The sequence below is a fragment of the Myiozetetes cayanensis genome, unplaced genomic scaffold, assembly GCF_022539395.1.
Source record: "Myiozetetes cayanensis isolate MyiCay16 unplaced genomic scaffold, myiCay2020 scf15, whole genome shotgun sequence".
In the NCBI taxonomy this organism is placed as follows: domain Eukaryota; kingdom Metazoa; phylum Chordata; class Aves; order Passeriformes; family Tyrannidae; genus Myiozetetes; species Myiozetetes cayanensis.
In genome coordinates, this window is record NW_026087159.1 from 14,286,766 (window position 1) to 14,313,413 (window position 26,648).

General features: G+C 52.8%; 4 protein-coding genes and 5 non-coding genes across 11 annotated transcripts; 2 read left to right on the forward strand and 7 right to left on the reverse strand.

Moving 5' to 3' along the window:
• Positions 1-175: 175 nt before the first annotated feature.
• On the reverse strand, positions 176-9,722 carry DKC1 (dyskerin pseudouridine synthase 1). The gene is made up of 15 exons (XM_050310372.1): positions 9,649-9,722; positions 9,436-9,497; positions 9,078-9,164; positions 8,479-8,570; positions 7,895-8,079; positions 7,337-7,401; positions 6,659-6,785; positions 6,159-6,289; positions 5,058-5,201; positions 4,507-4,627; positions 3,500-3,618; positions 2,660-2,763; positions 2,138-2,207; positions 1,700-1,858; positions 176-1,225 (listed from the first exon to the last, which is right to left on the reverse strand). The coding sequence occupies exons 1-15, from the start codon at positions 9,662-9,664 to the stop codon at positions 1,157-1,159; spliced, it is 1,551 nt and encodes a 516-aa protein (XP_050166329.1). The 5' UTR covers positions 9,665-9,722; the 3' UTR covers positions 176-1,156.
• LOC126637582 (small nucleolar RNA SNORD83) lies at positions 3,113-3,188 on the reverse strand. The gene has a single exon (XR_007628351.1). It is a non-coding gene; the product is annotated as a small nucleolar RNA SNORD83 (small nucleolar RNA).
• LOC126637583 (small nucleolar RNA SNORD17) lies at positions 4,030-4,276 on the reverse strand. The gene has a single exon (XR_007628352.1). It is a non-coding gene; the product is annotated as a small nucleolar RNA SNORD17 (small nucleolar RNA).
• On the reverse strand, positions 5,850-5,984 carry LOC126637590 (small nucleolar RNA SNORA36 family). The gene has a single exon (XR_007628358.1). It is a non-coding gene; the product is annotated as a small nucleolar RNA SNORA36 family (small nucleolar RNA).
• Positions 6,379-6,454, reverse strand: LOC126637587 (small nucleolar RNA SNORD83). The gene has a single exon (XR_007628355.1). It is a non-coding gene; the product is annotated as a small nucleolar RNA SNORD83 (small nucleolar RNA).
• On the reverse strand, positions 6,987-7,233 carry LOC126637585 (small nucleolar RNA SNORD17). Its single transcript, XR_007628353.1, has one exon. It is a non-coding gene; the product is annotated as a small nucleolar RNA SNORD17 (small nucleolar RNA).
• An 865-nt stretch (positions 9,723-10,587) lies between the features above and the next one.
• On the reverse strand, positions 10,588-11,901 carry F8A1 (coagulation factor VIII associated 1). The gene has a single exon (XM_050310374.1). It carries the CDS (start codon positions 11,898-11,900, stop codon positions 10,830-10,832), a length of 1,071 nt encoding a protein of 356 aa, XP_050166331.1. The 5' UTR covers position 11,901; the 3' UTR covers positions 10,588-10,829.
• A 288-nt stretch (positions 11,902-12,189) lies between these two features.
• On the forward strand, positions 12,190-18,801 carry TRMT2B (tRNA methyltransferase 2 homolog B). 3 transcript variants are annotated; one of them, XM_050310588.1, is made up of 12 exons: positions 12,190-12,936; positions 13,662-13,716; positions 14,051-14,170; positions 14,590-14,689; positions 15,274-15,344; positions 15,789-15,935; positions 16,066-16,160; positions 16,686-16,900; positions 17,031-17,132; positions 17,280-17,399; positions 17,678-17,770; positions 18,549-18,697. In XM_050310588.1, exons 1-11 carry the CDS (start codon positions 12,788-12,790, stop codon positions 17,755-17,757), a joined length of 1,254 nt encoding a protein of 417 aa, XP_050166545.1. In that variant the 5' UTR covers positions 12,190-12,787; the 3' UTR covers positions 17,758-17,770; positions 18,549-18,697. The 3 variants fall into 3 exon arrangements, with proteins under 3 accessions (XP_050166545.1, XP_050166543.1, XP_050166544.1); XM_050310586.1 differs by having other exon boundaries at positions 12,193-12,936; positions 17,671-17,770; positions 18,549-18,801; XM_050310587.1 differs by having other exon boundaries at positions 12,913-12,936; positions 13,429-13,716; positions 17,671-17,770; positions 18,549-18,801.
• A 1,443-nt stretch (positions 18,802-20,244) lies between these two features.
• On the forward strand, positions 20,245-24,694 carry TMEM35A (transmembrane protein 35A). Its single transcript, XM_050310590.1, has 2 exons — positions 20,245-20,620; positions 23,226-24,694. The coding sequence occupies exons 1-2, from the start codon at positions 20,501-20,503 to the stop codon at positions 23,610-23,612; spliced, it is 507 nt and encodes a 168-aa protein (XP_050166547.1). The 5' UTR covers positions 20,245-20,500; the 3' UTR covers positions 23,613-24,694.
• The last annotated feature ends 1,954 nt before the right edge of the window (positions 24,695-26,648 follow it).

The window sequence follows — 26,648 nt, forward strand, 5'->3', positions numbered from 1 at the left end:
GCCAAGGGACAGAGAGAACACCCAGCCAAGGTGGGTTTGGCCCCACAGCACCCCTAAAATCCCAAGCAATGACAAGACCCCCCTAGAGATGGTCCATATCATCACCACCATTTCTCTGCCCTCCCCATGAACAGACCACTGACCTCTCAAAGCAGCCAGGTGAGTAACAAAGTCGCCCAGTTAAAAACAGGAGTTTTTATTTTTTATATAAAAAAAAGAGGACATAAAAATGGACCTTTTTTTAAAATTTTTTTCCTGCTTGGGTTCTGACAGCCACCAGCTGCTGTCCCCACTGCCTGCATTCATCTCCAGCTATGGAGGGGAGGGTAGACAGTTAAGATAAAAGCAATGAACTAGGTTAAAAGTTACAGGATCTGTGGGGATGAATCTCAGAACAAAGCAGCCTGGATTCCTTCCCATTTAAAATGAGCTAAAATCCTGGCACAACACTAGCCCTGTGACAGAGAAGAGACCTTTGACCCCCAGTAAGCCATTCCAGATAAGGAAATAAAGCAAGAAAGAGGAATTAAAACGTTTTAACGTTTACCTTTTGTGAAAAAGGTAAAAAAAAAAAAAAAGTATTGAAGAATATCTGGGTGGACTATTTGATTTCATGTAGGTTGAGCCAAGCATGTGGCCAAGTTAAAAACAAACCAGTGCCCTCTGAGTAACCGGTCTGACTGTTCCTATCCAAACCCATCCAGATGGGCTGTGACAAAGCCAGTCCTCCAGGCATCAATACATTCTTGTAACTGTCAGGTAAACAGCTTCAGCCTTGGAAGGAAAGGAAGAGGCAGTCCTAGAAGGGGGAGAAAGATTATTCCACCCTCTAGGTGAAAACAGGTACCAAGTAAGGGCCAGAAGTTACAGCTTCCCTATGACATCACTTCTTATTGCTATCATGGTGCTCAGCTTTAGAGATCAATCCAGTGCAGGGACAGTCAGGCACCCCACTCCTCTGGCAACCCTTAAAACAGGATGAAGAGGGGCACCTGAGCAGGGCACATGCTGGGCAAACACGTGCTCACTGATACACAGCAGAAAAGAACTTGTAGCTCGCTGGCCCTTCTGCCAACACAGCCAGTCCTCCTCTTCCCAAGGCCTCAGTTCCTCTTTCCTAACGATGAGGTTGCCTGCTTTGGACAGATCCAGTTGCTTACTCCGAGCTCTCTTCGACCTCCTTTTGTTTCTTCTTCTTCTTTTTCTTGGTGCTGGTCTCAGTGGTCTGTGGAGAGGGTGGAGAGGTCAGGGAGAAATCAAAAATGAATCCCCCACTGCTCATTTCAGGAGGAACTGCCCCACTCCAGAATCACTGCAGGCTCCCCAATGCTCCCTCAGCACCATAAAAACACTCAAGCACAGATTGAATGCCAGCACCATCCTCCCCCCAGGGCCCATGACAGGGCACCAGAGCACAGAGGTGGCCCTGGCAGGAACCCATCGACTGTCCCAGGGCTGCTCATCCCATCCCTGCCCCACTGCACATCCACCCCCACAAGCCTCACCTGCCCTATCTCCCAACACCCTCAGCCAGTCCAGTCTACAAATGCACCTCTGTAAAACATCTTTCTCTGCTCTGGGAGCCCGGCACTCTGAGGACATGCACAGCAGGATGCTGATGTGTTTATCCTGGAGGTGTTTGGGACACACAGCAACCTCCCCCATGTTTGGACCATATCACACAGCACTCATGACATACCACTTCTATTTGCTCTGCCCCACTCTCAGCTGCCTCTTTGGCCTTCTTCTCTTTCTTCTTCTTCTTCTTCTCCTTTTTGCTCAGCTCCTCTGCTGGAGGGGTGGCAGGGGACGGTGGGGTCACAGCTTCATCACCTTCACTCTCCGACTCTCGCTTCCTCTGTTGGGGGACACGTTGTCAGACACACCAACACCTTCCAACGGAGCTCAGCTGAGGGGGAAACTGTTTCCAAGCCCACTGCAGTATTCTGCCTCTAGCATATGCTGGTCTAGGATTTGCTTCTGCCAGTATTGCACCCTGTATTTCTCAGTGCTTCCTGTATCCCAAATATTCATGTATAACCTTTTCAGAGGCAGGCAGAAGCCCTGACTCAGGTACATGTCCATTCTTCACCAAGGCCCAAAAATCCAGCAGCCACAGAGCACTAACAATACTCACTTTTGAAGCCCTCTCCTGCTCTGAAACAGGCTGGTGATCAGCAGCAGCTGCTTTTTTCTTGGAAGTATCCCTGAAAGGAAAGATGCCCAGGTTGAGCAGGACAGCTGCTGCCTCACACTGCTCTGCACACCTACAGAGCCCTGTTCCCCTCACAAGGGCTCCACAAGCCACCCCAGGAGCCGGGTGGGGAAGTTGGTGTGGGGGAGACCTGCAGCCTGCACCAGGGCCAGCTGGGCTGGGCAACAGCAAGGCCTCCCCCATCTTTAATTTAGCAGACTGACTCCCTCTAGAACCACAAGCACAGGCTAAAAAGGGATAACTGTCTGCTCAGGCCCTTTCCTTGTGACATTGCCCAACATCACATTCCTGGGACTGCAAGAAAACACCGCACAGGTCAGGACAGCCAACAGCCCTGGGCCAAGCCTAACACGTTCCATGGCCAAAGAGCAGCACCCAACCCTGCCCTTGCTGCACAGGGCTCCCCTCTGAACACCACGAGGGAGCCACACACCCTGTGCCCACCTGTAATCCACGTACTCCTTCTTCCAGGAATCCGGGGTGTTCTCATTGGGCTTTCCGTGCTTGTCCAGCAGACCCTTCTGGATCATCATCTTCTTCTGACTGGCCTGGGAGCCAAGTGCAACAAGTCAAACTGCAGCTCCAGGGTAGGAAAGATCCTCCCTGGGGCTTCAGCCACTCGGCCTGAGAGGAGATAACCCAGGAGCAAGCCAAGCCAGCAAATACAGTGTGCTTAACACTTTTCCAAGGACCTCCTAATAAATCACACAAAACATGCCCTGCACAGCTGCCTAAATCTCAGACAGGAGGCATCTTCATCAGTAAATAAGGAGCCAGTGGATGTTCCCACTCTTCCTGTCCTTCAGGTACAATTTAGTGCCTCACAAGACAGCTTGCATTTAAACAGTGTTGCAGCTGCACCAGAAGGAGAAGCAGCTCCTTGCCCAGCCCCTCCAGAGCCATCAGCAAGGGGTGATAGATGAGAGTCATCTTTGCACAGCGTGCTAATGCCATCCACTTCACATCATTTGGCTCTTCACCAGAGGAGGGCTGGTGCTGTGCAGACCTGAGGAGCCCAAGCCTTAACGCCTACAACTGCCCCAGCTGGGCCTTGAGCAGAACTGCCCAGGCCCTCTTGGGAGGGAAAGCCTTGCTCCCATCAGCACTGGGCTGGCATGGCCCTGGCACTGGGAATGGCTCCAGAAAGCTGCAGGAGGAATTGCAGCAAGTCCCCTGAAGAAGACACAGGTACAGCTCTGCCCAAGGGGACCCCAAGAGTCCCACATGCCACCAGCTGGGCTCCCACCACTGCACTGGGACCGAATGCACCCCCACACTGCTCACCTTGGGGCCCAGACCCCATTTTCGGGGGTATGTGTCTCTCTCCATGATCACTCTCTTGATCTTTGCCACGATGCCGTGGTCACAGGTGGAAATGACTGCTGTGGTCATCAAGGCAACGGCTGCAGAAGCAGGCAGGGAAATCATCAACTCTTCAATAGCAGAACTATCAGCACAAAGAGGACCAACACCCCCCACCAGGGCTGTTTCACCCCAAAGACTCACTGGAAGCAGGTTCTGGACTAACACTTCCAAAAGCTGCCCTGCTCAAAGGCAGCAAGTGTGCCAGCCATGGATTAACACCACCACTGCCAGGCACCTCAAGGAACCACATCACTACAGGAGGGAACAGAGCTGCTCCTTTGTCAGCTCCCAAAGCCTTGCAGTGCCAAGCTAGAGGAGACTAATCCTCCCAGTAATTTATGCTTTTCCCCCAGGACCCCAAGATGAGCAGAGTGCAGGCAGTACAAACAGCAGGGTTGGGTGGCCTGGCTGTGTCACAGCTCCCAAGGCTCCTCATCAGGTAGCAGTGTGTGATCAGACACCATCCCTCGTCCCAGTGAGGATGGAGCCCCCCAGAGAGGGGCTCCAGCCCTGCCAGCACTGCTCCCCTCCTGCAGGCAGCCAGCCACACATCCCAGCAGCCCCCAGCGGGACACTGGGACACTGCAGGATGTCTGGAGGCTGCACAGCACCCAGACCCTAGAACAGGGACCGGGGTGCTGCAGGAGGGCAGCACCACCGCACTCAGAGAATGGATAAACTGCGTCATCACCTCACACACACAGCACACCTGAGCTCCACACACACAGCTGATGAATCCCTCACACCCTGCCCAGGACTGTTTCCTAACGTCCTGCCCAACCCCAGCTGCCTTGGGCCCACAGTCCCCGTTAGGAAGCACTAATTAGACGTTCTGTGCAGGGGGACTCATCTGTGGTGCATTCACTGTCACACAGCCTGGCATTTCTGCAGTTAGCTGAGCACAAGAAGAATGAGGAGTTCCAAACCTAGGCAGATAGCTTCTCCTTTTGTGGTGATGACAACAATCTCCTGATTAAGCTCAATACTGTCTTCATACCTCAGAACACCAGGCAGCATGATCTTGGCTCCATAGCAAATGGCATTAACCTGAAAATGTGGAGAACAGGAGGGCTTATAGCTCTTAGGAGAGTAAAAACAAGGTAACAAGTGCCTCTAATTTTTAGCTTCCCCCTGCCATTACCACCCCAGCTATAATACCTCTAACAATTTATTTTTGTGCACTACATAAAACCAGGGGGCTTTGGAAGAAGCCAGCAAAGCATCTATCACAGCAAACAGTGGGTGAGGCAGATCTCTCATAACCATCAGCGTCCTCCTCAAGTGAGGAGAGCAGATTCTGACAATTCTTGGCTCCTGCATCTCACTGCTGATCTGGCAGTGGCTCTCAGTGGGTTCTACACGAGTCACAATCAGGACAGCACTGGACATCACGTGGCTCCTGATCCCCCATATTAAATCTGCACAAGTCAAGAGGACACCGTGCGCTCTGTCAGCTGGCACTCCCTCAGGAACTCACCGCACTGTCTTTCATGACGAGCCTCTTGTGTGTAGTCAGCAGCTTCTCCAGGGGCAGGATGACTCTCCTCAGGTAGCTTTCATCCTTGTTGTTGTCGTACTGCCACTGCGCATCCAGCACGTCGTGCATGGTCACCATGTTGTCCTGCGAAGACACAACCCCTCTAAACTCTCCCACCAGCCACCAACTTCAAACACCGACACACACCCCAAAAAGCAGCTGAAGTCCAACAGCAAATACTGTGCTGAAAGGGAGCAAAGAACAGATGCCCAACTCAAGCATTAAAATGCGGTCTAAAAGAGGAAAGAATACTTTCCATCTGGAGCTTGAGGTGAGCCTGACTTGGGCTACCAGACTTCAACCTTCCTAATCTCAGACAGCACTTAGATCTAGTGTATAAGGTCTGTCCACAGGAAACCTTAAAATATGACCTAACATAACCTCCTAGGACTTCCAGACAGTCTAAATTAACCAGCTCTTCCAGCTGTGGCATGGAATAAATCCTGAAGGAGCTGTAAGCACCCAACACCTTGAATTCAGACATGACTGCCAGTGACCACAGCTGTGCTAAGAGCACAGATGGGTGGGGAAGCACTTGCATTTTGATACTGCAGCTTTGCAAAGAGAGAAATTAGTTCTGGAGGATCCGTTTATGACCAGACTGAAAAGACTGTACAAGCATTGAGGATCACACTAGGCTGCATCTCCCAGGCTCATTCCAATGGAACACGTTCCCTGGGCTGTGCCAATGCCAAGCTGACAGCTCACACTCCTGAACTCGTGGAATGTGTGGTTTGTAGGCTGAGAAACACAGGTGACATAAAACAAACCTTCAGTCACCACGGTGCACTTCCCAGTCACTCGCTGTCCCAAAGTTTAATTACCAGAACAGGAGCAATATCCTGAACTGAACTCAACACTTTGGTTACAGAGCACCTATGGAAAGAGCTCCCACTTTTTGGGGGCTATTCACAGAATTCCTCCCGGCAGCCACGTGCCTAAACCACCTCCTACCGCCGCAAAAATCCCACAGTTCCAAGAAACTCTTGGCAATTCTGACCATTTCGAGGGGGTTGGTTGCAGTGAGAGCTGCCACTCTACCTTCTCTCCCAGGACGCCCGAGCGGACCCTGCGGAGCTCCTGCATCTGCCCCCCCACGCCCAGCAGCAACCCCAGGTGCACACAGAGAGTCCTGATGTAGGTGCCCGCTTCACAGCTCACCCAGAAGATGCCTGGAATGGATGACAGAGGAGCATTTAGAGCAGACATCCAGAAATGAACCACGCCCTTTACCAGAAGCCGTACTGACAACCCTTCGCAGAGCCATCAGAATGGGGTGATAGATGAAGGTCATCTTTGCCCTGAGAGCTAATGCCATCTAATTGACATCATTTGGCTCTTCCACGAAGGGTGCAGCAGTACAAGAAACAGATGGGATTTGCTTCTCAGCTCACAAAAATAATGCATGAAGCACTTAGTGCTTGACAGTGGGAAGAATTTAGGTCTTAAGACATCTGCCAAGAATACAAAGCAGCCTGTTTCATAGAAAATTCTACCAGCTGCCAGCTTAAGAGGAAGAAGGCAGGAAAACCTTGTTTTACCTAATCTTCTCTCGGGATCATACTCCACCAGCTTGCTCTCATAGATGGTTCTGACCCTCAGTTGTCGTTTGACAGCAGCAATGAGGGGTGGTCGCTGAAACAACGCGCCTGTCAGAGTTTCTATCGCCTGAGGGAGGAAAGGGGAAGCAACAGCTCACACCTGTGCCCAAATGTAGGAGAGCACCTTGGAGTCTCCACTAAAACACAAGGTTTATCATTATTTGGTGATGCCATATTTAATAAAGCCAATACAAACCCGTGATGTGGTCAAGATGCCACCCCAGCTGCCAGTGAGCACAGCCAGGCTTTTCCCATCAGGTGGCATGGTGTGATCAGACACCATCCCTCGTCCCAGTGAGGATGGAGCCCCCCAGAGAGGGGCTCCAGCCCTGCCAGCACTGCTCCCCTCCTGCAGGCAGCCAGCCACACATCCCAGCAGCCCCCAGCGGGACACTGGGACACTGCAGGATGTCTGGAGGCTGCACAGCACCCAGACCCTAGAACAGGGACCAGGGTGCTGCAGGAGGGCAGCACCACCGCACTCAGAGAATGGATAAACTGCGTCATCACCTCACACACACAGCACACCTGAGCTCCCTTCCTGTCCCCTCATCTCCCACCAGTGCCCAACGCTTTGCATGCCAGGTGCCAGCCTGGCTGAGAGCACGGGAGACTTACCCTGGCCAGCTGAGCCTCACTCTCAATTGCATTGTGCAGCCGAACAATTCCCACATACTCTTTGCCTGAAAGAATGACAAGAGCAGTCAGGAGCGGCCACTTTTATTTAATGTTGACCTCAAGGTCCACACTCCCTCAAAGCCACATGTCCTCAGGGCCCTGAAATCTTAACAACCACCTCTGCTAGGAAGCCTGCACGGTTTGTTCCGGAGCTGGTCTTTCTTCCCAGGGAAATAAACCTAAGTTACGTTCATCTCTTCACCAAGTTTTATTTCACTGGACTAGTAAGAGGCTGAGGCTGCAAGTTCTATTAGTACATAAAACCCTGTCAGAAGTGTTTTCACTGACTTAAAACAGCACAAGCCCCAGAGAAGCAACCAAAAATCACTCGTGACAGCATGGATGTGTCCTCAGTGGCTCAGAGTGATAAGCAACCCTTGAAGTTCAAGGCACTGAAGGCCAAGATTGGCCCTTTCAGCACTGGGAATCTCCACTTTTGTCTCCAAAAGCACTTCACACGTCCCCAGTCACTGCAAGTGGCCTGGGCAACAAACATACCTGCGCTCTGCTGAGATTTGACCAGGCGTGTTGCCCTCTCAATGCACACAATGAGGCACCCGGTCACCTTAGGATCCAGAGTGCCACTGTGGCCCGTCTTCTCCACCCGGAGGATGCGGCGGATCCACGCAACCACCTCGTGGGAGGATGGATTGGAAGGTTTGTCGAGGTTAATAAAGCCAGACCTGCAGTGCAAGATGGCAGAGGGCAGGGGCTGAGCACTGGGGCAAACACAGCAAGAGTGCACACACTGAGCTGATCCGTGCACAACATTCCATAGTCAAGGAATTCTCCTCTCCCCTGACTGCTCTGCACTTAAAAGAAACCAAACTCCAAGCAGTCCCAAAGCCTAGCAGGCCAAAGGACTTTTCCAAAGATCCCAGAGAGTTCCTCAGGTTTGCACGTTCATCCACAGAGCAGCCAAAGCCCCAGAAAAGAAGCAAACATTACATTAGATGTTCACTGATTACAGGCAAGGCACTGAGTCAAGCAAAAAGGCACAAGGGAAGAAACCCAGGCAGAAAATGTTTTGAAGGTATTAACTGTGAAAGAAAATGAACCACTCTGGCCCTTATTGCACTCACCTAACATAATCAGAAATCTCTCTCTTCAGAGGATTAGCACCAGAAGGCAGAGGTGTGTAGTGTGCTGTCCTCACATTTAATTTGTCAAAGTTCTGCAAAATCCAAGCAGAAGCAGAAGTTACAAATCTTCTTGAGCTCACCTTGGTTTCAGCATTGCTTTCCTGCAGTACATCTCCCCCAGGTACACAAGATCTGATTTGTAAATGTCAGAGCCACTTCCAGAATCAAACAGACCCAACAATGAAACCACAATGTGTCACAGAAAAAGAAACAAACAAATATTGGGCTGAAATAGATGGGAAAGCAGCAGAATACGCATCTTTACAGCAGAGGATAAATCCAGTATGCCCCAGAAACTCAGCACAAGCAACCTGGGAGTCTGCACACATCACGAGACTATGGCCAGGCCCAAACAAAAAGCTCACGAAATCTGGCACGGTAAACTTTTAAAATAGGCATGAAAGTACTGCTGGCCAGGATTTATAACGCGATTTCTGCACGCAGTGGGGTCACACAAAGCAGCAGTGCCCTCCCACGGGCAGAGGACAAAAGGAGCGGGAGCAGGGGCGGACCACGAGGCCGAGCAGCACCCGCCGTACCTTCAGCAGCAAGGGCCACTGCGACGTGTCCAGCTGGGGCACCCGCGACGCGGGCTTGATGAGAAAGTCCTCGGTGTACTGGATGTCCTGCGGGGGGACGGGGTTCAGCGGGGGGAGAGCGGGGCAGGCCGCGCTCCCGCCGCCTCCACGTGGCCCGGGAGGCTCCGCAGCCGCATCCACGTGGGGCGGCCGCGCTCCCTCCGGGAACGGCGAGGGAGAAACCCATCCCAGCCCTACCCACGCTCCCCACCAACCATCCCACCGCATCCCCACAGATGGGTCTGGGGAACCCCCCCCACTCCCCGGCACCCCAAACCCGGCCCGGGCAGATTCCACCCCTTTCCCCCCCGCCTCTCACCGCGACATCCTCGTCGGAGAGCGCCCGCTTCTCCTTCTTCCTCTTCTTCTTCACGCTGGAATCTGCGGGAGCGACACGCCGGGAGTGAGTGCGGGGAGCGGGGCAGGCGCCGGAAGGGAAAGGGGGGGGAGGGGGCAAAGCCCCCATAGAGACCCCCACCCCCGTGCCCGCCCGGAGCCCCCCGCGCCCCCTCCGGTCCCCAGCGCTGCGCACCGTACTCGTCCGGCATGGCCGCGTGGAGTCCCCGCAACGGAGCCACCCCCCCCTCCCGGCGGGCCCCGCGACTGCCCCGCGTCACCGGGCACGTCACTGTCACCGGGCACGTCACCGGCACCGTCACCGGCACCGTCACCGGGCACCGTCACCGGCACCGTCACCGGCCGCGCCCCTTCCACCGCCCCGCGGGAGGAGCATCCCCGCCCGCAGCGCGCCGCCCGCTGCGCCGCTCACCGCCGCTGCTCGGCTGGGTACAGCTCTGGCAACAGTTTCGTCTGGATGAATTTAAAAAGGAGAGGGGTCATAGAATCAACCGGGTTGGAAGAGACCTCCGAGATCGTCACGTCCAACCCTTGGTCCAGCACCGCCCTGGCTACCAGATGATGGCACTAAGCCTCTGGCTTCTCTCCCAGGTGTACAAAAGGATTACCTTCTGTAAGGTATCAGTGAACCATTTCTCACCTAAAGACCAGCCTTCTTCAACTAAATACTGCAAAAGGTCCCAAGAAGCAGAAAGCAAGAGGCAGAAGTGCCCAAGAGCAGACAGGGACAGCAGCAGCAAAGAACTAAGCTAAGTCCATTCATCCTTTTCCCCCTCCACCACTCATTTAATTCCCGAATTCCCTCAGCTGTCTCAGAGTTGCCCTTGTGCAGGCTCAGTTCTTTGGGTTACCAGCTGTTACACAGAGAATGAGGTCAGACCACCACCACCAGACTTGCAGGTCAGTGACCTTCACCCACCACAAAATGCACAGCCTCGTGTTGGCTGCAGCATCTGTTGTTTTCAGGAGGGGAAAAAATGAAAATCTCCTTTTTATGTGTTTTTGTTAGTTTTTTGTTTGTTTGTGATTTGTGCTTTTTTTTTTTTGTTTTCTTTAAAAAACAACTCCAGCAACATTTGATCCCCAGATGCCCAAATCCTCCAAGACACATAAATTGCACCCAGTCCTTTAATGCACAGCCTTGTTCTGCCCCTAACCAGTCCTTCCACTTCGAGATGACACTTTTTCCAAGCAGGACAACATCCAGTACGTACAGTGAGCAGTTTACTATGACACAAGGTGAACACATCCGCTCATCAACCACGGCTTGACTGCGTTACAGCGCCGGTATTAAAAATAAATAGCGGGACAGAGTCCGTGTTTGAAGCGACGAGTCCGAGCGGTCCCTGCCGGCGCTCAGAGCCCCTGCCCGGCAGGGCTCAGCATCTCCTGCAGCACCAGGTGGAGCAGGTGGTTCTGCTCGGCGCTCAGCAGCGGCCACAGCTCCGCCTGCAGCGCCTTCAGCGCCTCCACGTCCTTCTCCTGGCACGCCAGCACGGCCGACTGCAGCAGCAGGAACAGCTCTGCCTGCAGGTAGCTGGCGGCCGGCGGCAGCCCGCCCGCCCCGGGGCCGCCCGCGCCGCCGGTGGTGCTGGCCCCGCCGTCGGGCGCCTCCCAGCAGTACTGCTCCAGCGTGCGGGCGTGCTCGGGCAGCAGCTTGGCCGGCGGCGGCTGCAGCAGCAGCAGCAGCAGCACCCGCGACACCTCGCAGCGCGCCAGCACGTCCAGGAAGGCACCTCCGGGAGCCGCCCCGGCCCCCGCCCCGCCGAGCCCGGCCCCGGCCAGCGCCTGCGCCCGCGTCAGCGCCGCCAGCGCCCCGGCGTAGTCGCGGGCGAGCAGCAGGCAGGACGCCCGCTCGGCCAGGCAGCGTAGCGCCTGCAGCGGCAGCCGGGCGGCCCCCAGCAGCTCCGCGGCCCGCTGCAGGGGAGCGGCGGCGCGGGCGGGCTGGCCCGTGTCGCGGAGCGCGGCCGCCAGCTCCAGGCACGGCCCGGCCGCCAGCGCGGGCTGCCCGCGCTCCAGGTGCAGGCGGGCGGCGAAGGCCCCGCAGCTCTGCGCCGCTGACACGTGCTCGCCGAAGCCGCCGCGCAGCCCCAGGCGCTGCCGCAGGTCCCGCTCCTGCCGCAGGAAGAGCCGCGCGGCCTCGGCCAGCGCGGCCGCCTCGGCGGGGCCGTGGAACAGGCTCTGCGCGCAGCGCGCCACGGCCAGCTGGCACCAGGCGGCGTAGGGCAGGCTCTCCTGGGCGCGCAGCTCCCGCGCCAGCGCCGCGAACTGCTCCGCCGCCTCCGCCACGTTGGGCTTCCGCAGGAACCGCCGCCGCAGCTTGGCCGACACCAGTCGGTACCGAGAGAGGAAATCGCCGTCGCCGCCGAGCCCCGTCCCGGAGCCGCCCGGCCCGGCGGGGCCGGAGCCGCCGCCCGCCGCCAGCATCGCCCGCTCCGCCGCCGCTCCGGCCCCGCCCCGCCCGCCCCGCAACCAATCAGCGCCCGCGCCGCGCCCGCGTGACAGGGGCGGGGAGGGGGCGCGGCCACCGCAGGCGGGGCGGAGCGGGTTGGCTCCGCCCATAGGGAGGCGTGGTCGCGGCGGGCCGCGCCCGTTAAGGGCGTGGTTCTATCTGGTGGGCTGAGCGGCGATTGCGCCCCCTGGCGGCCCGGCGGACTCGCACTCCTGTCCCGGCTCCGCCGCCGCGGGATCGGGATCGGGATCAGGAACGGGACGGGGACAGACCGGGTTCGGGATGGGGACCGGGATGGCGACGGGCTCTGAAGCCCCCAGATGGGGCCGCAGCAGCCAGGTTCAAACAAGAAAGGTTGACCCAAATGGTACCAGGTGGGTGGGTGAGCCTCCTCCTGGATGTGTGGGTGCAGGAATTTTAGGTGAGGTCAAAGGGATAAGAGAATTCTTGGGGTCCCTAAACAGATAAACCACGCCTGACTCAGGAAATCCCCAGCAGCGCTGAAAATATTAGGTGCCCGGGAGAGTTTAAGCGGGCATGTGCGGAGATCACGTGTGCTTCCCTGCTTCCTGATTTTCCATGGCCATCTGCTGGAGGCACGGCCTGGCAGAGGGGCTGTCCCCGCTGTCCTGACATCCCTGCACGTGAGGGCACACGTAGCCACCCGCACCCACCCCGGCCCTGAGGTGACGGGCTCAGCCAGACATCCCTCCCGCTGCCTCCCGGGCCCTGAGCATCCCACGGGACACTCCGCTTCCCGCGCGTCCCGAGCGAGCTCCGCGCAGCCACGCGGTTGCTGTGACACGGGCACTGTCCCACGCGTGTCCCACCGGCACGGGGGTGAGGCCCCTCGCCCCCCAGCATGGCTCTGTGCTGCCTGGTGAGACCCCCGCGCTGGCACCTCCGATCGCCGCCGCTCTGGGACCGCAGCCTGGGGACAACGACAGCGGGGAAAGGGAAGAAAAAGGCCAGGGAGGGCTGCAGCCCGCCAGAACCGTCCTGGGAGGACAGGTACGGCTTTCCCAAAATGACAGAGCACTCTTCCGAAGGGGGAAATGAGAGCGGTGGGTCGGGGGTTTTACCCTCGTGCAGCTCTTCCCAGTAGGAATAGAAGAAGAGCCAGGGCTCAGCTGGTTTTTTTCCCCCCGAGTTTGGCCGGGGATAGGAATAATGGAAAAGGCAAATGGAAAGGTTTAAGAGGAAAGGAGCAGGCGGGTTGTCATAGTGGCAAGCAAAAAGTGATAGTCCGTTTGATTTGCAGTTCTCTGCCTGAAAGCAGTTGGCACTGGGTGCTTTTGGCAGCTGCTCCAAAAATCCCAGTGTCCAATACCAGCAACTTATCCAGCTGTGGAGTGACGTTCTCCATGGGCTCAGTGAGTCAGTAGTTGATGGATAGTTATGAGTGTTTGAATCATGTCCAGCTCACCCCTTACTCTGCCTTTTTTTCTTTTTTTTTTTTTAAACTAGTTTTTATGTGTTTTGTTCTTGCCTGTTCTGCCTCAGATACAACTAGTGGCAAGTTCTGAGGTTTTTCTCAAAAAACAACTGCTGTGTGGGCCAGTGAAGGTGGACAGCTTGAAATTCCCTGCCTGCCCCCCACAAACTGAGCATTTCTCTGTGGTTCACTGGGAGTTTGGGTGTTCACAGCCAGCCCTGTCACTAGAACAGTCCTGCCCATGAAGAAGCTGTCAGGGATGTTATGCCATGGGTCACTGCCATGATGCTGTGCTTTCCAGGTTAGCAAACGCAGTGACTCCACTGTGGAGACTTCCCTACCAAGAGCAGCTGCAGGTAAGATGAGTTTACACGGATTTTTCTTGGCTGTGTTGCCCCAACTGCCCCTCCTATCCCCTTAAGCAATAGCCCTCAGTATCTTAATGCTGTAAACTCTTCAGACCCCATTTGCTGCTGCTTTAATCCTTCAGTTATGGTGAAGGATAGAACTGGGAGGTTCCCTATGGTTCATCCTGTTGCCCCAAGCAGCTTTGGTGATGAAAAGGGCAGAGTTGCTGTATTTCCACTTGCAGTATTTCTTCCTGCCAGACTTCCCAGAGGTGGGTGATGAGGAGCTGCCCACCGTCATGGGGTCCTCTGAGAGTGTTTCTGGCTTAGAACTCCTCTGCAGGTGAAGCATGAAAGCCAGAGGAAGGTTTTGCAGACACTGGCATCTCGTCTTGAGGAGCTGGGCATAGATGCACAGAAACCTGGTGGGCTCTGCTGTCCTCTCCAGCCTGTGGTCCCTTCAGTGAGTATCCTGTGGGAGCGCTCTCCCCTCTGAGCCACTCGCAGCTTCTCACTCAACAGCTGAAGAGCCTCGTGGTGGGCATTATTTGCTTGCAGAGAGTGTGCCTGTGGCAGTCCTTGCTAGCTTCTGCTCTGCACCCTGTCACTGTCCCAGAGTGAAATAAGCCCAGTGCTTAGGAACCCTTTTTTGTGTGTGTGTGTCCAGGGCTTCTCTGATAAACCTGTCACCTTTCTGTCACAGAGAGCCATTTCTTCCTCCCAGGGGGAAGTACTGGGGTTCTGGTGCAGGAGCTCCATTTCTGTGTTGTGCACATTCACATCTATCTTCCCATGTTGCCAGCAGAACAACCAGGCAGGGTTCTGGCTTTCCTCCATTTACTTTTAATCTGAGGCTTTATTTTTCCTTCTTTTCTCCCTCAGCCCATCATTAATGGCTACCGAAACAAATCTACTTTCTCTGTGAACCGAGGACCGGATGGGAACCCCAAAACTGTGGGGTTGTATGTGGGAACTGGCAAAGGTCAGTGCAGGACAAGAAACTCAGTAGAAAACTGCTGGTGTGAGCTGGGCTGGGGCAAGGCTCTGCTTGACAGACTCCTCTCAAGTTAGAAGCCTGAATCCTGGCGGATGCCAACCACAAAACCAGGCAGCAATTTTAACACCCCAGTTTATTAGCTTCTTAAGAAATACCAGCTCCTAATTTGCAAAATACAGCAGGAAGGACAACGGATGGGGTTGCAGCCCCTTGAGGATTTAGCTTTATTGTTCTCAGTTATGCTGTTCCCATGTTTTTGGTGTGCTCCAGGAGCCTGTGCTGAGCAGGAAGAACGTGTGGGGGGTGTGCACTTCCATAGGCAGCAGAGCAGTGTTGGAGCATTTGGAGTGAATGGGGCGGTTTGATGTTGTGCAGTGAAGATGTGAGCAGTGTGTGCCTTGCAAGGGGCACTTGGATACCAATTTTTTCAGTTTTCTTCTTTTTTAAAAAGTTTGTACAGTGGGAGGATTCAGGGCAAAGGCCTCTCCACAGTTTATCATGTTTAGATGGTACAGTGGTTTCCTGTGCCCTGAAACAGAACAATTAAATACCTGTCCATCTCTCTCCAGCAAGAAATATCGTCTGTGTGAAAGCCAACCACCTGGAGAACATGCCCCCAAAGCACAAACAAGTAGCCCAGGTAAATGAAGAAGTCATGTCTGTTCCTAGACTGTGGAATAGAAGGACTGCAATTACTCTTATTTGAGAGAACATTGTCATTTTAGTTAACTCCGTGTTTTCAAGTTCATTTTCACGGTCTGAAAAGTTTCATGCCTTACTCTGGTTGATAGATAAATATTTTTTTAAAACTTGCATGTTAATGTTGCAGCCTCTAAACTGTCCCAAAGAATGAAATTAATCAAATGACAATGAATTCCTGCCAATCTGTTAAACCACAGAAGAATTGCAAATTGAAATTATTAAAATGTCTTGTCTTTCAAGAGCCTGGAAAGAGCTTTCACCCAGTCTATTGAAAACGAACAGAGAAACCAGATCACACTGGCTGAGAGGCTGCCTGTCTGGGGGTTTAAGAGCAGGGCAGTTGTCTTTGTGGTGCTACCAGTGCTGTTTTCCCTCCCCTCAGTGCTATGAAGAGTTCATCTGTGGTTCCCCCCTGGATTCCTGCATCCTCTTCCATGCGGGCGGGCACTGGCGGGAGCTCGTGGTTCGGACCACCAGCCGTGGCCACACCATGGCCATCGTCACCTTCCACCCCCAGGAGCTGGGCCAGGTGAGTGTGTGCAGGACAAGGACCCCTGGCAAGGGGCACAGCAGGTATCTGGCTCACCTGAGCCTGCTGGGTGTACCCCTGGGGAGAGGTGTTACCCAAACAGCAGGTTTTCCTTTCTTGCTCTTAACAGGAGGCCCTGGCTGCTCAGAAAGCACTGCTCAAGGAGTTCTTCACGTGTGGACCTGGGGCAGTCTGTGCCTTGACTTCACTTTATTTCCAAGAGAGGTATATGGCTTGGCACAGGGAATGAGTGGAAACAAAGCCACCTCCTTTTCCTCCTCCTTCTCTGATCAAATTCTATCATTTCAAGGAGTGCTTGAAGAGAACGACACATGTTTGGATCCCTCATAAAGATGTGGCTTTAAAACGGCCCCATCTTTTTTTTTTTCCAAACTTATAATACTTGAACACACTGTGGCTTGACCTCATGGGAGTTACGAGCCTGGCAAACTAAAGAAAAAGCCCACAGTGACTTTTCTAGGACAGTAAATCACATTAGCAGCAAAACTGGGGAACAGACCCGAGGTCTGCTGTGTTCTGCTAGGTCATTTTGATCCTTTTAATGAAATCTAGGCTGTGCAAGTCACAGATCCCTTACAAGGAATCAAAATTCTTTGATCTCAGTGAGAGGCTCACACAAAGTAGAAGTTGCCTGGAGAGAAAACCATCCTCCCCTGCCCATGAGCACCCTGGGAATGGCAACCAGCTCTCTGCTGCTTCCTAAGAGCTGGTTTTTGTGTGGTCTGCCAGCACCATGACACGCTGCTCCCACGAGCAGTCTCCCTACCAGCTGCTCCAGGGGGAGCCTCACATCTTTGAAGAACTGTGCGGCCTCAAGTTTCGCATCTCTCCAGATGCCTTTTTCCAAGTGAACACGGCTGGAGCAGAAGTTCTGTACCAGGCAGTTGGGAAGCTCTGTCAGGCTACAGGGGACACTGTCCTCCTCGACATCTGCTGTGGAACAGGTGGGTAGTGGCCGTGTGAGCCTGGCTCCCAGGGCTGGTGCTTTGCTGGTGACAGAACTGAGCCTTGCTGCGTCAAGGCCTGTTCCCTCAGCACGAATGCACAGCGCATTTTTGTGTCCCGTGTTTCCAGGCACCATCGGCCTCTCCCTGGCTCGCCAGGTGTCCAAGGTTATCGGTGTGGAGGTGGTGGAGAAGGCAATAGAGGACGCCAGGTGGAACGCGGCGTTCAACGGTGAGTTCGAACTCGCCGCGGCAGAACGTTTCGAGCTGACTGCTGAAAAATCGGAAGCAGAAGTGAGCAGGGGGACCCTAACACGGCAAAGGGTGGTTCATGTTGTGCCTAACACTTGGTGGGACTCTTGTTCTGTTTGCTTGGCAGGGATCTCAAACTGTGAGTTTCACAGTGGGAAGGCAGAGGCCGTGTTGCCACAACTCCTGGCGTCGTGGGAGGACGCCCGGCCGCTCGTTGCTGTGGTGAACCCATCTCGGGCTGGGCTACGTGAGAGAATATGCTATTTATTTTTTATATTTTCATCTTAATTTAGTAACAGTTCTCCTCTCATCCCTCATCCCTCCTGGGAAGCAGAGGGATTTCTCCCGCTGCTCTACCCTGCTTAATGTGCTAAGCTGTCAGCAGCATGGGGCTGAGAAAATGGCAAAATACCCATCTTTTTTACCCCTGTATTTTCGGCAGTTCAGGGCAGTTCTGTGAGGCTCTGTGTGCAGTCACTCCTCCTGGGCCACTGGGAAAGCAGGCTGTGTTTTTGCAGATTACAGGGTCGTGCGGGCCATCCGGAATTGCAGGTCCATCCGCAGGCTGCTCTACATCTCCTGCAAGCCAGAGGGTGAAGCCATGAGGAACTTCCTTGAGTAAGCACTCTCCTCCCCTCCACTGACCTTAGTGACAGACCCTATTATGTCCAGACAACGCCTGGGGAGGTGTTTGTTGTGATTAAATTTCTCTGGGTGGGTTCTGCAGGTGAGATGCAGGACTAAGTGCAGGGGCAGGAGGTGTTTATGCCGCTGTGTTACTTTGGGTTTCCCTGCAAGTTGCACTCGATGGTTTAAGGTAGGGGGGTATTCTTTGGGTTTTGTGTTCCATCAGGATGCCTTGTTGCATCAGAGAGGAGTAGAAAACAGTGCAAAGATGTTATAATGGCATTGTGCAACCTTCCCAAACAAAAGAGCACATCTGGATGTGGGACATGGAATCTACCGGGTTCACTGCAGGAAGGTTCACCCCTAGCCAACAAAGTGAAGCCAGGGGGATTAGTCACCTGCTGAGGGTTAATCATGGGGCTTTATCTGCAGTAGGCCCATTTGCAGGTGATAAATCTGTCTGCTGGTGACACTGAAGGTAGTGCAAAACTGGAAATTGCTTCCTAAGGGTATTAACTGTCTTTCAGCTGGGTGAGAAAGGGAGCTTTAAACTTGCCACTGACTGCTCAGCTTGTCCCTACGATTTTCAGAGCTGGTTTGGGATTCAGTTTTGGTGGTTCCACACCTCAGCCAGTGTCAGCTGCAGACTCTGAGGGCCATTAGCCAAACAAACAATACCTCCTCGGTGGGTCTTCTGCACTATTGTGCTGCCAGGAAAGGTGGGGAGGGTTCTGCTACTGCTCTAAAGGTTGCTCTTTGCTTTCCACAGGCTGTGCTGCCCACCTGACCCACGGAAGAAGCTGACAGGAGAGCCGTTTGCCCCCGTGTTGGCAGTTCCTTTTGACCTGTTCCCTCATACTGTTCACTGTGAGCTGGTGCTGCTGCTCAGCCGCTGACAGGCAGCTCTGAGAGCTTGGGAAGCAACCTTCTCCTGCCCTGGAGACTCGAGTCCGTGGAGTTAGGATTTTAACTTATTTTCTGGATGGGTTGTATAAAAATAAATAATTTTGCTTTTTCTCTTACCTTGGGTTGCCTAGCAACACTCTTCTTTAAGGAACCACTTGGATTTCTGGGGTGAAAAGGTCCTCTGTAGCATTTCATTGCCCTTCCTTCTCCTGCAAACCTGTTCTTGGGCTGCTGGTTAAAGCAGCCTGGAAAAGACACTCTCCCTGTGTTGAGGAGTATGCCCAGCTTGGTGTTCAAGCTGCAAATTGTGCCCTGAGTGGTGGAAAATTGCTGTAGCCCCAGGCAAGTGTCCCAGGTTGGACTTGGCTCCCAGCCAAGTACCTGGACCACAGTGAAAAACCTTCCCCTCTCCCTCTCTTCAGACAGACCCTCTGTCAGTCACGTGGATAAGTTGGAGGCAGTGAGATTTTTCTGTAAAACAAAATAAAAAGAGAACAGATTTCAGTGTCTCTGCTTTCACAACTGCCTCCCCCTTCTCCACTAATGTGTACCTACATATGAAGTGCCCTGTGAAAATGTCAGCAGTAACATTTTTCCTCCTCAGGATGTTCTGCAATAGCTAATTAAAAAGATTTCTTGTGTTCTGTACCTGTCCTGCCCTGCTCACTGTGAAGCGCAGTGTTATGTGAAGGTCTCTCCAGCTCTTCCAGAGACGTAGCTGCTGTAACAGTGGGGGGAGGTGTGAGTGAGCAGTTCCCTTGTGGTTTGTAAATCCCATGAAGTTTTGAATCAAGCCTGATGAACTCGTAAGGAAACAGGGAGAGCTGCCTGTATTTTTCAGACTTGAATTAAAGTCTTAATGAAACCTGAGCTTGGAATAGTAACAACCACCACTTCTCAAGCCACGGGGGTTTAAAATAGATGCATTTAGGACTTTAGACTTACTACACCGGTGTCCCAGGAGTGTTAAGATTTTTGCACAGTGTTACAGCCTCATTTTTGTTTTATACCAAAGGATGCAGCATTCCAGCAGTTCTGTTTTGTGTAATTATACCTTGGTTTCTTGCTGCAAGATCTGAATAGATTTCTGCTTAGCCCGGCTATGCTTTGGTCAAAAGGAAATTTGTTGCAAATTGCAGGAGAGAGAGAATGACTTTAAATCAGAAAGTAACAGAGGATCAGAAAACCTTTCCACTTGCCTCTGGAGAGCTGAACATACACAGGACAGATTTTATCTGCAGTAGGGGTGGGTGACACAGGTGGCCTCATCTTCCCTTTTGGGCATCTGGTTCCAGGAGAACCATGGGGACAAGACATCTCTCTTGCTTTCCTGGTGCAAATACATGAAGCAATATGTTGTTTGCTGTTAATGAACATCTGGATACCTGGAACTGAAAGCTGTCTGTGTACAGGAGACCCCTGGATGCTTTTCCTCCACAGCACATCACTCCTGTGCCCTCTCCTAACACCTCCTTGTTTTCCCACTAGCAAGCAACTGTTCTCTGCTTTTGGCTGCAGTCCCACGTCCCTGGAAGTGGCTCATTTTCGGCTTTCTGTGGGCGATTTATGGAACGTGCAAAGAAACAGAGGGTGACTTGCTGGCAGGAGCGCTCCAGGTGCCAGAGCTGCCTGGCTCCGGCTGCAGGGCATTAGGACCCAGGGGTTGCCGAGTGGAGGAGGCTGAATTCCCTCCCGCTGTCATCCTCCTGCCTCTGCAGCTTTATCCCTACAGCCTTCAATGGTGACGGACTCCCTCCCACCCGGGCTGGCAGCCAGAGCCACAAGGCCTCGCTAGGAGCGGATCCCTGCGGCTCCATGGCATCTCCCAGGACTATCACCATCGTCGCCCTCTCGGTGGCCCTGGGGCTCTTCTTCGTCTTCATGGGGACCATCAAACTGACCCCTCGGCTCAGCAGAGATGCCTACAACGAGATGGTGAGTGGGGCAGCGGCGCCTCGGAGTGGGGGGGCGTTAGGGCTCTCTGCCTCCCACCCCGCAGCGGGGGACGCACAGGGGGCCTGCCCTGGAGCCCCCCCGGGCGATGGGCAGGAGAGGGGAGAAGCTTTTCTGTCTCCTCACTTGATAGACATGGAGAGAAGCCAATAATACGCAGTGCCCGAGATATCCTGGCGGCCCTTGCTGAGCCTGTCCCCGGAGAAACCTCTGTGGATAAGGATGGGGGTAGGAAAAGCAGGTGCCTGCTTTGGCAGACAGATGTCCATCCTCACGATTCCGTGCTTTAAGGGAAGGATTTAAAGACGCTGATTGTCTCTACCTCACAAGACTCGTGCTGGGATTAATTCACGATTGTGAAATGCTCTGAGATTCTCAGCTGGCAGAGGGAGATATTGTTAATAGTCACCTCGTTATTCTTTTTAGCCAGGGGAACGATCCTCTCCTCCTCTTGCCTAACAGGAAAGGGGTGAGGAGAGGATGGAGAAGTCTCTGTGTGCATTTCTCACCTGGAGAGCTGGTTGATGCTCCTCTCTGCTCAGGCCCAGCCCTGCTGCAGAGCTTTGCCAGCTGAGAGCTGCAGGCAGGTGAGGGACTGGCTGCCACATTTTGCTTCCTCATCTATATTTATTCTCCTGCCTATCCCCCTACCCCCCCCTTTCCCCCATTATTTATTGCAGTAGTTGAAAAGCATTGTTCTAATTTTTGTGTCCCTAAAAAAAAAAAAAATAGTGCTGGAAGTTTCCAGCACATTCTGTTCTCTCCCTTTGCTCCACCTGCCCAGCTGCTGCTTTTCCTTAGGTCTCAAATAACATCTGAATTGCAGTGCCGTGTCTGCAGCCCAGCACAGGGATCTCACTGAGCAGAATCCCCAAGAAGTAACTCCTGAGCAAGAGTCTGAGATAAAACACCCAGAAAAGAAAGCTCTTAACCTTCTGCAACAGAAAAGGAAAAAAAAAAAAAGCACAGACTTTAGAAGCATTGCAAAATGCTTGCTCTGTAAAATATTTCGCTTCTCTGTCCTTTTCTGCTTTACCAAGAGTCAGGCCTGCAGGTGGGAATGATCTCTGGTTTTATAAGGAGAAAGCAGAAATTCAACAGCACATTCTTCATAGCCCATGTTGTCCATATTGTCACATATTCATGGCTCATTAGGCTCTCCTGCCTCTGCTGTGCTGCATACCCTGGTGGTCTGTCATGTCATGGAGACAGTGAAAACCTGACCTTGCTAATCCATGGGGATGGCTTTTTACCCCCAGCAAACAGAGAACCTCTGTTACTTACCTACAGCACCAAACTTGCAGCTTTTCATTCAGCACAGAACACAGTAGTTTGTCTATTAAAATAGTCTGGGACATGCTTATGGTACATTTCTTTAAAAAGCTGTATTTTTTTTTACAGCTGTTTAAAAATACTCTGCTCTGAGGTTTTAGTCACTGATGGTTTAAAATGCATCCTTCCAATGCATGCTTAATCTTAGATTATTTAGTAGCAAAACTGACAACGCTGTATAAATTTTAACCACATGGGAAGTGTCAGATCCTCCCAGAAGGGAGCATCAAAATCTACAGAGAAGTGAGGAAGTTCTGTGTGCCCCAAAATCATAGGGAAGTAAATGCACAATTTATCAGTGCCTGTGAGAGCTCAACAACCCTGCACCTGAGATTTGGTTTCCATTTCCCTCCCCCTGATTAGAAAGCAGGGAACACAATGCCAAGAATACCTGCAGGGAGAGTATACCCAAGTGTAGGTGGAAATAATGTCTTGAATAACTCATAGCTTCATTAAAATATATAGAGAAAAAGGAAATACTTGATTGCAAACCAACCAAACAAAATAATAAAAGCCCCCCCCCAACAAAACAGTAAGCCCACAAGCACCTCATGTTCAAATGCAAGAACCTGAACCTGTGCAAGGACAGAGGTTGTCTTTTTTCCAAAAAAAGTGAGACAGCTGTGTAAGCAGGCTGAGTCTTGCAACTTACACTGCTTCTAAATCCAGCATAAAGCAGGGAGCAAACAATGTCAAATGTCAGCTTGCTTTCACCAGAGGAAAGGAAGGATCATAAAGCAGAGGATAGGGCTGGTGAATCTCAGCTTTGATGTGTAGTCCCACGTGAAGATTGCACTGCCCATAAACACCGGGATATGGTAAGTTGCTTTGAGGTAAAAAGAGACTTTTTTATGTACTTGGTGTGTCTTGGCTTTCCTGGGTGTGTTATTGAATTTTATAGGACAAACTACTCTCAGAGGTTCTTTTTTTTCCCCACAAAGTGGTTCTGCACTGCTAATTCCAGGAATCATAACCTTGGATTTCATCTGGGCTGGTCGTAGTTCCAAAGAGGGGTGTTGGGTTGCAGAGCTGTTTTCCAGCAAGGAGACCACAGCTTATAAAGGGGGAATTGCAGGTTGATGGTTTAATATCTCCTCAACAGAAGCTTTACAGATCGGGTCAGCTTTACAGAGGGGTCTGTGATGTTTGAAGCCATCTTTGGGTCCTACTGCACATCGGTCTCTTTCAGTGGAAATCACCTTTGCCTTCCCTTTCTCACCTGCTGGTGTTGTACCCTGTGACTGCTTGATTTCAGAAACGAGCCTACAAAAGCTACGTGCGGGCCCTGCCCATGCTGAAGAAGATGGGGGTCAGCTCCATCCTCCTGCGCAAGACCATCGGCGCCCTGGAAGTGGCGTGCGGCATCGTCATGACGCTGGTGCCCGGCCGCCCCAAAGACGTGGCCAACTTTCTGCTGCTCCTCCTCGTGCTGGCTGTGCTCTTCTTCCACCAGCTGGTGGGGGACCCCCTGAAGCGCTACGCCCACGCCCTGGTGTTCGGGATCCTGCTCACCTGCCGCCTGCTCATCGCCCGCCAGCCCGAGGAGCTGCCGCCCGACAAGAGGATGCTGTCGGTGAACGGGGATGAGCAGCCGCTCATCCACGAAGCAGCTCCCGAGAAAGGCAAAGTGAAGGTATCCTAGCTGAGTGCCTGTGAGAAACACGGACCCTCGAGGCAGCTCTCTCCAAAATCACCCGGAAGAATTTGCTTTTTATTTTAAACCTATTTGCGTTTTTTTTTTTTTTTTTTTTTTTTTTTTTTGTCTGTCTAAATAAAGTTGCACTTGGGGTCTGAGAGATACAAAGTACATCTACACCGTAGTCTTGCTTTTGCTGCTGCCCTGTAATGTAGAAAAACACGAGCCAGCTTTCCCGGGGACAGCTTGGAGGCAGGCAGCAACCTGGCTGGATTAGTCCCTGAGCCCAGCCCCGAGCCCCAGAGCTGGCCTGGCTGCTGCTGTCTGGCAGTGTGGAACAGCAGCTGGGCAGGACATCAGCAGTGTCCCTGTGCTGGCCTGTGCAGCCTCACCCACACACCTGCATTTCCTTTTCCATAGTCGAGGGGTAGAAGGGACCCTGCTGACTGTAAAAGGGCAGCTGGTTGTGTTGGAGAGAGGGATCCCTTTGCTTTCGCTGCCTCTGTGCCCAGTCCTTTCTTTGGACTGGTTATCCAGGGAAAATTGAGATGTTCTGTTTGCATCTTCCTTGATTTCCACTCAGAGGCTCCAAAACTGGGACAAAGGCCTGATAGCAGTAATATTGTGCCTGCTTCACACGAGGCAGTGGCATCTCTTTACCCTTCTTGGCAGAGAGGAGGGATCCCTGAGGGGGGGATAGGGAGCAGAACAGCCCAAAGAACTCCAAAATATCTGTCTGATATCGGCAAATAGCATCGTGCTCCCCAGTTCCTTGCAAGAAAAAACCTTTTTTTTCTTCCACAGCTACTGTGACTCTATAGAATTGTTGTTTATTGCTGGTAGATGAGGGTCTGAACAATTCCAGGTACCTCATTGCTCATCCCACATAGAGCCTCGGTGAGCTGGGAGAACTCCTGTTACCAGAGCCTGAACCCCTGTGTTGTATCTGAAATCTTGGAGTGTCATAAGGAGCATGTGTTACCTCTGAATTTGTCCGGTTTTCTTAATGTTTGTCTGTTTTCAGTTTTTCCTGATTTTTTTTTTTTTAATTATTCATGAAAATAAACTTTTTGAAATTTGGAGAAAAATGTCTTTACCGAAACAAATTTCTTTTTTTTTTTTTTTTTTTTTTTTGAGAGACAGGTCTGAAAACACCTCCCTGTGGTCAAACATTGCACCTAAAATGAGCAGAATCATTTCAGGCACTTTGAGAGAGAGGCAAGGCCATGCCTTGTTGAAAGCAGCCCAGCTATTTGGCTACATATTAATAACAACAGACATTTAAAGGAGACATTTGGACATTTTAATGAAATGGTCTCAGATAAATTTTGCTACAGTACCATGTGGCCCTGAGAAAAGGTAACTCCAGTAAACTGTCAGTGTTGTATCAGTATAAAAATTGATGACGGATGTTCACATGCAGTCCTCTTCTTGAGTTTGCTGCTGAAATAGAAGCAGGCCCATAAATATATTTACTGAAAAAGCCTACTCACAGAGCCCCAGAGGGAATAAATTTCTCTTATCAGATGTGCACCCTGAGCAAAGGAACCAAGAGGCCACGTCTGCTGGACAATCTCATCCTCACAGACTACCTCAAGGTCATCCCAAATAGATACAGAACTTGCTTTACTCTGGCAGAGACACTTTATCTGCCGTGCCCTGACCGGGGTTGTTAATCACATTGTAACTCAAAACCAACCCCAAATCACCCCACGATGTGTATTTCCTGCACAAAGTCCTCCCAGCTGAGCTGCTGCAGCTCTATCTCTGGTCACCCCTCACTGAGCACCCAGCTCAGCAAACCTTCGGGAACAAGTGTTGTGTTTGTATTTTGCGACATTCCCCCCGGAATCCTGTACAGATGCCTCGATAATTCCCACGCCTCAATAAACCCCATGGAGCAAAGCCTATCCCTACAAAAGCTTCTGACCACTGAGTGAATTAGTTAAAACCATCCCCTCTTTTCACATTTGCAGCGAAATGAGCGGCTGACCCGCAGCGGTGGCTGCGTGTTCTTTGTTGCAGAGGGAGCCGGGACTCTCCCTGCGGCCCAGCAGCAGGAATTCTGTGTTTCTCTGTGGCGGCCTGACCTCCATCACTGCCCCCCAGCAGCAAACAGCTATTTTTGGACACAGCCAGCCATCTGTGCTCGATAAGAACTGCTGCGCTCCTTTTGTAAGACCTCGATGCTAATTGACTCTTTCCTCTTTTTTTGTCCTTCTTTTTATTTTTTTTTTTATTTTTTTATTTCCATGTTCTTTTCATCTCCGAATCCATAATTTCATTTCCCAGCTGGCCTCACCCAGGCATCACTGCTTAGAGCCTCGGGGTTACCGGATCACCTCCCCCGCTCGCTTTATACATCCCTTTCCCTCCCCCCTCCAACCCCCGCTCTTTTTTAAGCTTTTTTTAGGGCTGAACTTCGCACTCCCCATGGCTGAGGAGACAACCCGGGAGGGGCCGATCCCCTCACGATTTCCCGCCTCCAGGGCCCCCCTCCCGCGCATGCTCAGAACAGGGCGAGGCAGGCCGGGCAGCTCCGGAGCCCTGAGGGGCGGGGGCGGGCGCTGCGCACGCGCGGGGCGGCGGCGCGCGGGTTTGAACGGAGAGACGGTTGGAGAGGCGGGAGCGGCGTGAGGGGAACAGGACGGTGCCCGGGGTAACGGGGGGTCAGTAGCTGTGGCTGTGGCAGCGGGAGGGACTGGGGCTGTGGCCGGGGCTGGGTCAGGCCGGGCTGGGCTCCCTCCTTCCCCTCAGAGGATGCTCCGCGAGGCCGGAGTGTCCCGGGGGAGTCGCGGTGGATGCTGGATGGGGATGGGGGTGAGGGAAAGGCGGGGAGCAGGGTGAGCGGTGCCGGTGCCACACAGCCGTGTGGCAGTGCCAGCTGAGGGGGGGCTGTGCAAGGCTCGCTGTCACTCAGAGCTCGCCTTCCAGCCTCCTGGCTCTGCTCCAAGCCCCGGCACTCTTCCTGGTAGAACTCCTTCGGGACAAAACGAAAATAACTAAATCCGGGAAACTGTAGCAGAATTTCACAATTTCTAG

What these genes read in the sequence shown, in the direction of transcription:
- F8A1 (XM_050310374.1), bottom strand. Translation starts at nt 11,900, where the DNA reads ATGCTGGCGGCGGGCGGCGGCTCCGGCCCCGCCGGGCCGGGCGGCTCC.
- TRMT2B (XM_050310586.1), top strand. Translation starts at nt 12,788, where the DNA reads ATGGCTCTGTGCTGCCTGGTGAGACCCCCGCGCTGGCACCTCCGATCG. An exon ending in ACCCCCAGGAGCTGGGCCAG is followed by an intron (nt 15,936 to 16,065) that starts GTGAGTGTGTGC and finishes TGCTCTTAACAG; the next exon opens with GAGGCCCTGGCTGCTCAGAA. An exon ending in CGACATCTGCTGTGGAACAG is followed by an intron (nt 16,901 to 17,030) that starts GTGGGTAGTGGC and finishes CCGTGTTTCCAG; the next exon opens with GCACCATCGGCCTCTCCCTG.
- DKC1 (XM_050310372.1), bottom strand. An exon ending in AGGAGAAGCTATCTGCCTAG is followed by an intron (nt 3,619 to 4,506) that starts GTTTGGAACTCC and finishes CTGCTTCTGCAG; the next exon opens with CCGTTGCCTTGATGACCACA. An exon ending in GGGCAGAGCAAATAGAAGTG is followed by an intron (nt 1,226 to 1,699) that starts GTATGTCATGAG and finishes CCCTCTCCACAG; the next exon opens with ACCACTGAGACCAGCACCAA.
- TMEM35A (XM_050310590.1), top strand. Translation starts at nt 20,501, where the DNA reads ATGGCATCTCCCAGGACTATCACCATCGTCGCCCTCTCGGTGGCCCTG. An exon ending in GAGATGCCTACAACGAGATG is followed by an intron (nt 20,621 to 23,225) that starts GTGAGTGGGGCA and finishes GCTTGATTTCAG; the next exon opens with AAACGAGCCTACAAAAGCTA.